We start from the raw sequence: 12,743 nt of genomic DNA on the forward strand, positions 1-12,743 counted from the left end.
ATCAGACGTAGTTGGAATTTTATTGATTAATATATTCTTCTATACAAAATCATACAAACTCGGATGTGTGTGTTTATGTGTGTGTGTGTACATGAGGGGTGCTGAACAGTTCCTAGCTTTAAGGATGTTGTGAAGAGTCGAGATGGAAGCCCAACTTTCTTCTGGGTTCTTTTATGGGGCCTCGGAAAACTGAAGGACCACTGCAATAAGTGTGTGAATCTGAGAAGGGAATAATTAACTGATCCTCCTGTATCTTCTTTTGCCCCAAAATCAGAAACTTTTCAGCCCCCCCCCCTCATATACGTCACCTCCTTTCTCATACTAATGCTACTTTATCAATACTAACCATGTCTATTTAAAGCTGCATAAGTATCACTACAACTACATCTGCCTTACTATAGCTACTATGCTAGCTCTATAACCACTTCTATATTTAGCTCCTCGACTATCAATACACTTTCTATCTTGCTTCTTGTATAAGAAAGAGCAGGGATATGTAATGGAACATTCTGTTGCCAGGAAACGTTAATTCCATTGATTTCTTGACCAAATATGAAGTGATTCACAAAATAAAGATGTAGGACTTAAAATGTCGCATCTCATTGCAAGCAGCTGCACATATTATGATGCCTGATTAATTATGTAATTATACCTGGCAGGTGTGAGCCATGTGAGCAATTGACTAACTAATCTTTCTTAATCTTTCCCTCACAATTTAATCCTTACTTTGTCTGGGACACTTTTTTAACTTTGTCACATTTATCAATGTGTGTGTATGTGTGTGTGTGTGCATGTATGTTTGTTCATGCATGTGTGTGAGTATGTAGATCAAGTGCAATCATGTGTGTGTGTGTGTGTGTGTGTGCTTGTGTGTATTAGACTTAACCTCACCTTTACATATCTCTGTATAACTTTTGGTCAACTGAAACCTCAGTTTTCTCCCTTGTACCTTTTTCAGGTGAATTTTCATTAACACTTAGGACTGTCCTTCTCATTCCAAGTATATTTCCAATTGATGGAAACTAATTTTTGGCTCACCACATTAATTATGGTATCCTGCACTTAGCTATATATTCTTCTTGCAGCAAGCGTCCTTGGGAAATTTCTCAGTGTCATTATTTTACCCCTTTAGCATTCAGATTATTGTGTCATATGTATTTGGGCCATATCCAACCCAAATATTCCACCTGTTTTATGTTGAAACTGACCAGATTTAGCCTCCCACACCTAACCTACAATGACATTCAAGAAATAAACAATCACATCATCAAAATCTCAAAGCTACAAGATAATGCATGATTAATTCAAAACAATGTGAATAAATAAGCATTGCATTTCACAGAGTAATCTGAATGCTAAAGGGTTAAGGTGTCAGCTTAAATTATTGATTGGCTGTTAACTGTTTCACTGAATGTATAATGTGTTTATAGCTTTTGTCATGTATCATGGTCCTGAACAGTGATCATTATAGAGCAAAAGAGTGTCTCTTGGGATGCTTTTGTACAGCTGTGGCTGTGTGGTAAGAAGTTTGTTTCCTAACCACATGTTTTCAGGTTCAGTCCTGCTGTGTGGCACCTTGGGCAACTGTCCCACTCAAAGCTTTCTGAGTGGATTTGGTTGATGAAAACTAAAAGAAGCCTGTTGTATACACACACACACACACACACACACACACACACATACACATACACAAGGAAAATATAACACAAGGATGATGGATAACAGGCCTTAATAGTAGATGGTAGCATTTGTTACTGCACTGCACATCAGCTCATATGTATGTATGTACGTATGTATGCAGGTAGGTAGTAGGTAGATATGTATGTACATCTGCAAGTATGTATGTATGTATATATATATAGTGTATGTATGTGTGTGTGTGTGTTACTATCTCCTTGCCTTGGCATTGCATGATAGACATGTCACCATCACACTGTTGGCCAAAAGGACCATTTCACAACAACCACTTTTGCAATCAACTGAATAACTAGGAAAATAGAAGGTCTCAAAATAACTCAGTGGTTTGTCTTCTGAAACAAAATTTATCCAGGAATCCATATTTGAGATCTAAACAGTTGAAATTTCAAGTGGTTTTTGACTTAAGAGTGACTTTTATGTCAAGTGTCAAGATAAGAAGAAACATGATTTCAGATTATAGTCCTTTCTAATGACAGCAGCTATTCTCTTAGATAATATCAGTAGTCACATTACACTTCTGTGTTGAACTTGGTATAGAATCATATACAATACGAGCTTCATACAGTTGTTTCTTTACTAACAACCTGAATGGGATTAAGATTATCATAATTGTTTTGATAATATGTAAAAGGAAACCAGTCTGTTTGATTAGCACTGTATAAATTCATTATAGTGCACTAATTAGTAATCTGTTTAGAAAACCAGCAAACAGATTTGTTTCATACATTGTTATTGAGTGGAATTTAGAAATAACAAAAGGCTAACTTTACATGCATTTTGGATGTGAAACATGGAGTTTTCTTTTGTTTTCAGAGAATAACATTTTGGTAGTGTAGCATTATATAGTTTGGCTTAAGTTGTTGATTTGGAATCAAATTTATTTATGTTTAACATTGAAATTACAGACTTGCATGAAATATTTTTCAGTTTCCAAGATGCTAGTTATAGTATTGCAATTGAGTTAGTGGAGAAGAAACGAGACTTTGTACTTGAAAAAAAACGATAAAAACTATAAGTGTTTCTTTCAAGAAATTGAAATCAAAAAAAAAAAAATAGGTGGTTTACAAATACAGGAAAGGAAATTGGATTCATCATCATCATCATTGTCGTAATTTAACATCCGTTTTCCCATGTTGGCATGGGTTAGACGGTTTGACTGGTAAGCTGGAGAACTGCACCAGGGTCCAGTCTTTTTTGGCTTGGTTTCTGCAACTGGACACCCTTCCTAATGCCAACCATGCCAAGAGCGTAATGGGTGCTTTTTCCATGCCTCCAGCTCAGACGCCATTTACATGACACTAGCAACGGCCATGACTACAATTCCACTGGTGCCATTTACATGACATTGGCAACAGCCATAGCTACCATTTCACTTGGGTTAACCGATAATGGTCACAACTACAGTTTCACTTGACTTAACAGGTCTTTTCAAACACAGCATATTACAAACGGTTTCCATCTCTTGTCATCTCCTCTGTGATGCCCAACATTTGAAGATCATGCTACCAGCAATGGTCACAATTATGATTGTTGCAAGGTCAGTGGCAATGACCAGCATCATTAGTGTGTGTGGCAGGGGACGAAAGTGGAGTTTAAGCTGAACTGGATATTACATCTCTTTAATCTAAGATTAGATTTCAATGTCACATGTTGACTAATCTGGACAGTTTGGAGTGGATTATCTGTTGTAATGATTTGTCATTTATTCAAAGTGATTCATTCATAAAACAACTTTACTGCTTTATACTTTGTGTAAAGTGTGTCAGTTTTGCTCCAATAATTTCTGTAAGAAAGGGGTAGGGTCTATAGCAATGGTTCTCAACAGTGATCAGTACTAAAGATAATGCATAATGTTTTCATCAGAATTTTGCAGATTGAAATTTGTCATATCATTTCATGTTGGTGTAAAACCTTAAGTATCAATCTGAACTCTGGCTTGCCTTGTTACAAGTGTGTGTGTTTTTTGTAAGAATCTGTTAGCGGAAACAGAAGTGATTGCTATAGAATAGCACAAGTGCTTTTTATGTGGAACCAGCACCTGAAAGAACAAGCCTGGATGTGTGGAAGACAGCTGTTTTACTTAGCTTGACACATCTTATCAATTACAGCAAAGTACTTAATACACAACATGTGTATTAAGTAAAATGCTTATTTCATCATCATCATCATCATCATCATCATCATCATTTAATGTCTGCTTTCCATGCTAGCATGGGTTGGACTGTTTGACTGAAAACTGGTAAACAAGGAAGCTGCCCCAGGTTCTGATCTGATTTGGCAAGGTTTCTACAGCTGGATGCCCTTCGTAATGCCAACCACTCCGAGAGTGGTTTAAAGAAGTTGCTGAGATTTTTTTCTTAGTCCATTGGTTACATATGAGATTACATCACTAAGAATTAAAGCTTGTCATTTCAATAAAAACTGTCTTTGATTCCAGGAAAACAGATTTTCATTTACTCTGCCAAATTTAGATTGGAGCCTGGTGTTGCCATCTGGTTTCACCAGTCCTCAGTCAAATCGTCCAACCCACGCTAGCATGGAAAGCAGACGTTAAACGATGATGATGATGATGATGATATAGAGACTACCAATGTTGTTGATTTCTGCAGAATCCTTGGTCACACTGAAGGGTTTGATGAGTTTGTTATCGATCCATAAATTATATTTCACAACCATTTTTCAAGCGTGTATAATGTTTTCAATTTATTTCTCTGCGGTGTTGGCGATAGATATAACATAATTGCTTGTTAGTCAATATGGGTAGAGTGATTGAGGTGTATTCACAAATATTGAACTGGAAATATTTGCATCTATTTTTATCAGAGATTGCCTTCAGCCATTTAATCTCTTCCAAAGAGATAAAAGTGAAACCTTTTTTTATTTATTTTAGCAATTATTTTATCAAGGATATGCTTACTGACATGCCTTCCGTCAATCTTAGTAGAATTGCTCAATCAAAATTATTGGTTTAGGGCCAAAATCTGTCTTATGGTTCTTGCACACAGACAGGTTATTTAGGTAAAAGAGGTTCCAAACAGTCTTTGATATTTGGGTTGGAAATTATCTTTTTCCTCAGTTTCTAAATGTTATTAAGCAGGTTCTAATCAATTTTTCTGTAGTTATTGTGAATTGAACTGCAGATAAATTTGACATGTAACTTGTAATCTGTTTAATATAGATTTGATGATTTTTACTTTTTAGAATCCAATGTGGAATTTCTTAAATTAAATTTTTAATTAGTGTGTAACTGTCCTCTTCAGAAGAGATTAGTGATATTTATCAATAGGTAGACTCATTATCCCGTTATTTTTGGAGAGCAGAGATATAAAAGTTAAGAAGGTTGGATCCTTCTATGATCTGTCCACCTTATTTAATCCTTTAGTATTCAGATTTTATGCTGACAGCAACCCATGCACTAGAGAATCGAGCTCAGTGCACCAAAGAAGACATGGGTGAGACAAATTGAAGAAGACCTGAAGGTGCAGCATCTCAACCTCAAGCATGCTAAGGTCAGTGCCATGGATCAGAAAGCATGGAATAGCATCATCACCAGAGTCCATCGTCCAGTGGCACCCACAACAACGTTTTTATCTCTGTGTGTGCGTGCATGTGTATGTGTTTGCTCATGTGTGTGTTTGTGTGTATGTGTGCTTGAAGCAATATTCCCCTTCCATACACCTTGTTAGCCAGTATTTGCATGAGTGCTGACTCTCTCAAAATCTATGCAATTCTTCCTTTCTTTCTTTCTTTCTTTCTTTCTTTCTTTCTTTCTTTTTTTCCTTCTTTCTTTCCAGGGAAGCAATTACTTAACACTTTAGCATTTAAACTGGCCATATCTGGCCCAAGTATTCTATCCATTTTAAGTTCAAACCAGCCAGATCTGGTTTCTCACTCTACCATGTCAGTCTAAAAATAATCAATCATTGAAATCTCAAACCTATGAGATATTGCTTGATTAATTCAAAACAATGTGAATAAATAATCATTACATTTGATAGGGTAATCTAAATGTTAAGGGTTAAAAATACTGCTTAAGCATGATTGTTTCTAATATAAACATAAGGTCAGCACTTTTTGAGGTAGGAGAGGTTAGTCTATACCTTCAACCTTAGAACTTGACTGGTGTCTTATTGTATCAACCTTGGAAAGCTGAAAGACAAAGTTGACCTCTGTGAGATTTGAACTTAGAGTGTGAAGTACAGGAACAAATACTACAAGGCATTTTTCAAACATTCCAGTGGTTCTGCCAATCCACTGCCCTTCACTACTTAAATATATTATAATTATTTGACTCTTTGACTCATTATCTGTTGTTCTATTACTTTATTATGTTGATGTTAGATAAGACATAGACAGGATTTATCTATAGGGATAGCACAAATATAAAGTATTAAATTTATATATGCGCAGGAGTGGCTGTGTGGTAAGTAGCTTGCTTACCAACCAAATGGTTCTGGGTTCAGTTCCACTGCGTGGCACCTTGGGCAAGTGTCTTCTACTATAGCCTCGGGCCGACCAAAGCCTTGTGAGTGGATTTGGTAGACGGAAACTGAAAGAAGCCCGTCGTATATATGTACATATATACATATATATATATATATGTATGTGTGTTTGTTCCCCCACCATCGCTTGACAACCGATGCGGGTGTGTTTACGTCCCCGTAACTTAGCGGTTCAGCAAAAAGAGACCGATAGAATAAGTACTAAGCTTACAAAGAATAAGTCCTGGGGTCAATTTGTTCAACTAAAGGTGGTGCTCCAGCATGGCCACAGTCAAATGACTGAAACAAGTAAAAGAGTAATGTTTTGAGTCATTTATTGATAACAGTAGTTTGAAAAAAAGAAAGAGAACAAAAACTTATTTTGATATGTTTTACTCCTTTAATATGAAGCTCAAACTTTATTCCCTCCAATGCTGCTGTGAGAGCTATATCATTCATATTATGTGGGAAATATTCCTACAGCATTGCTCAAATGATGTTAGTATCAACTTTGAAATTCCCCTGTGCTATCTGTCCTCTACAAAAACCATGCTTGCCACACATCACAACATTAAGCCAGATCTATTTCACCTCAACTGGCCCTGCTCTCTTTAACATGCCAAGACATAAGACAAGAAAAAGATCTCATAACATTCAAATGGTTCCTGGATGTATATCTCCAATAAATTTCAGATAAACCACCTCTATATAGATACATCTCTACAAACAATAACACTTTACTTGAATGGGCTATGGTGTCCAAAGAACGTAATATGAAACATCATAAAGTGTCTTTTTTAAGTGGTGATACTAAATTAGTCGTGGCCTTTGGCCAAAACACACACACACGCACGCACACACACATACACACACACACACACACACACATATCATCATCATTGTCATTTAACATCCGCTTTCCATATTCATACACACACACACACACACACACACACACACACACATATATATATAGAATGAGAAAAAGAAGAAAATGGAGAAATTGATGTGCAGATATCAGTCTATTCGAAGATACTGAAATCCATATAATTTCATTTTCTTCCTTTTCTCATTCATAAATATTTGAAATACCTATGTATATCAATGCAAAGCTAATATATTGAGTTTTCACTGAACACTGGTATAAACCAGAGAACTAGGATGCTAGCATCCCTCAAAGGATCATAGGTCCTTGACATAATTATATATACACATACATACATATATACAAGACAATTACAATGAATATGGCAATTAGTACATCTGCATATTTTCACAGCATATTTGGTTTAAGTTTGTCCAGTGTACATATCTAGGATTAATTCATTTGACTAAAAATTCTTCAGGGTGGTGCCCCAGCATGGCCTCATAACTAAAACAAGTAAATGATAAAAGGGGTGTATGTGAGTATATACATGTATGCAATGTGTGTATATATTTACATGCATACGTTTATATACATACACACACACACACATATATGCATATATTCGACCATATGTCTGCTGGGCTATGGCTAAACAATGGCAGAAGAGTTTTGTTTCAGATATGAATAAAACTAAAAGTAATGTTTACATACATAATTAAAATAGTTGATTCGAGTTGCAACCATTTACCAACCTTTGAACACGTCTTGTAAATTAGAACAAAATATTGTATGAATGCAATGAAATATGACTTTGCTAATAAACAATTATCGTTATAGATCAGTCTGAACTTTCGAAATGTCTCTGACCTTAATGAATTCGTTTTCAAATATTTTCTAGTTTATGAACCACTTTTTTTTAATTATCTTCACTCAAACACTGTCAAATGGATGTGTCTGTACAAAGTTCTCTCTGTCTATGTATGTTTGCTTATAATATATTAATGTGTTTTCAGCTCCAATCAGTGTGTGTGTTTGTGTATGTGGTAATGTGTCTGTGTGTGAGCGGTTGTATTTCACTCACAGCTGTGCTTCTACTTTCTATAGACGAAGTATTACAATTCACTAGTTTTTGCCTGAAAAGATTTCTTTACAAAATGGAAATTGAAAGAGCAAGCAACCAGCAGCAGGTTTGGAGGCAAATTAATTCGACACATCTAATAAGGTCGAGGGAGAGATAGAAAATAATGTCGAGGACAACTGGGAGTTTCTTTGGAATAACCTACTGACGATGATAGGTCAAAATTGTGGTTTGGACAAGGTGCCGGCTAAAAAGAAGGTGACATTGTGGAGGAATAGTGCTGTAGATTGTCCTAAAGGCTGAAAGGGACAGCAAAGAGCAATATCAAGATGCAAGAAGAGAAGTTGGATGTCAGGTGTATTTACTGAGGATGATGGCTTGAAATTGTGGTTTGGACAAGGTACTAGTGAAAAAGAGGATGACATGGTGGTGGAATTGTTCTGTAGATAGTTATAAAAGTTAAGAGACAAGGCTGGAGAGACTAGTGAAGAGTAGTAGCAAGTTGCAAGGAGAGAATTTAGATGTCAGGTATATCTAGCAAGAGAGTGGAAAGCTTGGATTGATGATTAACTGCCAGAAAACCTTCTCAATGGTCTGTACCAAGAGAGCACAGGTACCCGCATGTTGCTTGATGGTGAATGGAACTGGGATAGAGCAGAAGGACAGTTTCATATATCTGGGAAGTTGGATGACATCACATGGAAGGTCGGATAAAGAAGACTTTTATGGATATGAGGAGCATTTTTTTGTGCCAAGAGAATTGGAATGGAAGTCAAGAAAAGACTATTGAAGTGCTACATCTGGTCAGTGCTAACATATGGATGTGGGTCTTGGACGATAAGGAAAGTCATGGAGAAGAGACTCAAAGCTGCAGAAATGTGGTTTTATAGAAAAATGCTTAGAATCTTGTAGGTACAGAGGGTGACGAATGTGGAAGTGTTGAAGAGGATGATGAAAATGAAGAGACAGTTGATGGATGCTAGCAGAGAGAGAGAGACAGTGGAGATTTGTTGGTCATTTTCTCAGAGAGGATGACGGAATGGAGCGTTACATGGTGGAGACTAAGCTGGTGGGAGGGAGAGCGAGAGGAAGGCAGAGAATGAAGATGTTCGACTGGATGAAGAAGAGAATGAACGTGCAGAGCGAGAAAGACCTGGGTGATGTTGCTAGAGACAGAAATAAATGGAGGAGGAACAAGCCATGATTCGTCAACAGCCATAGAAAATCTGCCTCAGCAAATTTCACCTGACTTAGGCAAACTTGGAAAATAGGACATGAAATAATGATATCTCTCTCTCTCTCACACACACACAGAAAGACAGAAGAAAAGAAATAAAGAAATGCTGTAACAACGATGCGCTACATTCTTTTTGGAGTCAGTTAATTTATGTTATGCTTATTTCTTATTTAAGTTATGCTTATTCATATTTAAGTTACGCTTATATCAATGCCCAATCAAATGTACTGACAACTGGGTAATAGTAAGTCATATGTAGGGCACTGTTTTCACCTACTTTGTCTCGCATATAACCTCCACCTTGCACTAAGAAATATATCACACCTCAACCTACCTGAGTATTATTTCTGTTTTACATAGAAGTAATTCACTGGTAAGAATTTCAGTTTAAAGTCATGTATCGCAGAAAACTGACTACATTGGCAGAACAAACACAAGAAATTGAAAATGCACATGCAGCAATCCCACTGGATACTTTGGTTATTGTTGCCCAAGCAGTAGTTCACTGTACACAGAAATGTCTGGAAGCTAATAGCCACCACTTTGAACACCTCTTGCAAATGTTGAGTTCAAAGGCGACTTGTAATTAATCTTGAGATGTTGGAATAAGTTTAGTATTTATACAAACTTTTCCTTTCCTGAAGTGTGTGTGTGTGTGTATATATATATATATATATATATATATATATATATATAATAGTGTTAAAAGGTTGGACAATGGCAGTTCAGTTCATGCAACACATGTTTCAATAGCAAGGCATTTTTATCGATTACACATGTATTATATCATATGTACTCTAATTTTTAACAAATGATTGAAAACACAGCATTTTCTACTCTATGCTTCTTTTATTGTGTATTTCATTCTAGAAAAAAAGTCGAGAGGAAAGCTATGGTGCAGGAAGTGGTGTCGAGATCTTGGTGAATGAGCCATACCAAAATGGTCCTGGAGGCTCAGGCCAGTATACTTATAAGATCTACCATATCGGAAGTCATCTACCAGGTAATGTGTTTCATTCCTGCTATCATTTTGTCTTTTGTCTTTTCTCTTCCCTTTTACTTATGTCATTGGACTACAGCCATGCTGGGGTATGCCTTGAAGGGTTTTAGTTGAAGGAATCGACCCCAATGTTTTTTTCTTTTTTAAATTTTTTGTAAGCCTGGCACTAATTCTATTGGTCTCTTATGTCGAACTGTTAATACAGGGGCATAAACAAACCAACACTGGCTGTCATCCAATGGTGTGGAACAAACACAAAGACTCATGCACACACACACATACACACACACACACACACACACACACATACACACATGGTTTAAATGTACAAAAAACAAAAGACAGAGACAGGTGAGGGAACAACAAACAGGTGTGTTAGTTTTACACTCGGGTAAAATGGAAAAGTCTTTCACATTTGGAGCCTATGCTCTTTGACAGAAAACGATGAGAGGGAAAAAAATGGAGAGAGTAAACTAATGTGTCAGGAGGAATGGTTCTGCCTGTTGAAATGTGTGTGTGAGTGTGTATGTCTGTATAGATAGATAAACAGATAGATAAATAGAGAGATAGATAGATAGAGATAGATAGATAGATAGAGAGATAGATAGATAGATAGTTAGATAGATAGACAGACAGACAGACGGCCAGACGGATGGATAGATAGATAGGTATGTGTGTGTGTATGTGTGTACAAATACTGTACAACATAAATTCTTGAATTATTAAAATCCTCTTATTTGTCAAATGTCAGTTAAGACTAGCTCTACTTGTCTCTAATGCCTTAATGTATCCTACTCCATTTTTTATAAGTCTACATCCCTAGGCTACTTGCAATAAGGTCAAACACTTGTCGTGCAGATGATAGCTTTTGTACTAGGAACACGTGTCCACCACTATCCTCCTGTCTCCAGACAATAAACCTATCCTTTTCTTAATGGCATGTCAGTGTTGGAGAAATCTTTGGTTCTCAAGGTTATTTCCTTTACACAAGTGGCACAGATGTTAAGTGCCATTTGGAAATTAATACACATCCTCTGGAGGCAGAGATAATGTTAATAAATCGAGAATTTATGTTTTGAGGTATTTGTCTATAGCGTTCTGATACATGCTATTAGCCATTCTATGTCATTTCTCTTAGCTCACTTTTCTGAGTGTATAATTGTGTGTGGAGGCGCAATGGTCCAGTGGTTAGGGCAGCGGACTCGCGGTCATAGGATCACAGTTTCAATTCCCAGACCGGCTGTTGTGAGTGTTTATTGAGGCGAAAACACCTAAAGCTCCACAAGGCTCCGGCAGGGGATGGTGGCGAACCCTGCTGTACTCTTTCACCACAACTTTCTCTCACTCTTCCTGTTTCTGTTGTACCTGTATTTCAAAGGGCCAGCCTTGTCACACTCTGTGTCACGCTGTATATTCCCGAGAACTACGTTAAGGGTACACGTGTCTGTGGAGTGCTCAGCCACTTGCACGCTAATTTCACGAGCAGGCTGTTCCGTTGATCGGATCAACTGGAACCCTCGACGTCGTAAGCGACGGAGTGCTAACAACAACAACAACAGCAATCGTTTGTATAATTGAGAAGAACAACATCTGGTTACAATACAGACAGCCATGGAAAGGTTGACGTTAGGAAACTTGCTAAGGGATCACATCCAGAACAAGAAAGAAGATCAGGGATAGAACTGGAGTGAAGGACATTGTCACAGAATTCTACTATGCAAAGCTACAATGGGCCAGTCATGTCGCAAGGTTCACAGACAATCGGTGCAATTGTTGAGTGATACTCGCGTGAATGGAAGGGACCACTCAGAAGACCTCCAATCAGGTGGGAAGATGATTTAAGAAAGGTATTTGAAACAGCATGGAAGAGAATGGCGAGAGCACAAGGAGAATGGAGCAAATGCTGTAGCCAGCAGAGCCAATTCGGCACTGGACAGCCTGGCTGATCCAGGTGATAGTCATGTGTGTGCCCCAGCATGGCCACAATCTAATGACTGAAACAACTAAAAGAATGATAGAATAAAAAGAAGGCATATAGATCGTTGCCAGTGCCCCTGGACTGGCTCCTGTGCGGGTGGCACATAAAATACACCATTTTGAGCGTGGCCGTTGCCAGTACCGCTTGACTGGCCTTCGTGCGGGTGACACATAAAAGCACCCACTAGACTCTCTGAGTGGCCTTCGTGCGGGTGACACATAAAAGCACCCACTACACTCTCTGAGTGGTTGGCGTTAGGAAGGGCATCCAGCTGTAGAAACTCTGCCAAATCATATTAGAGGCTGGTGTTGCCATCTGGTTTCACCAGTCCTCAGTCAAATCATCCAACCCATGCTAGCATGGAAAGCGGACGTTAAACGATGATGATGATGATGATGATGAT

General features: G+C 37.6%; 1 protein-coding gene across 7 annotated transcripts in view; it reads left to right on the plus strand.

The window, feature by feature from the left end:
• Nucleotides 1–12,743, plus strand: part of LOC106870348 (protein retinal degeneration B-like) — a 139,610-nt gene that overhangs the window by 72,499 nt on the left and 54,368 nt on the right. For all 7 annotated transcript variants that reach the window (XM_052976997.1, XM_052976996.1, XM_052976998.1 and 4 more), the window contains exon 3: nt 10,233–10,365. In XM_052976997.1, the coding sequence (XP_052832957.1) occupies nt 10,233–10,365 (133 nt within the window). The remainder of the gene's footprint in view (nt 1–10,232; nt 10,366–12,743) is intronic.

Source organism: Octopus bimaculoides, chromosome 26, assembly GCF_001194135.2.
Source record: "Octopus bimaculoides isolate UCB-OBI-ISO-001 chromosome 26, ASM119413v2, whole genome shotgun sequence".
Classification (NCBI taxonomy): domain Eukaryota; kingdom Metazoa; phylum Mollusca; class Cephalopoda; order Octopoda; family Octopodidae; genus Octopus; species Octopus bimaculoides.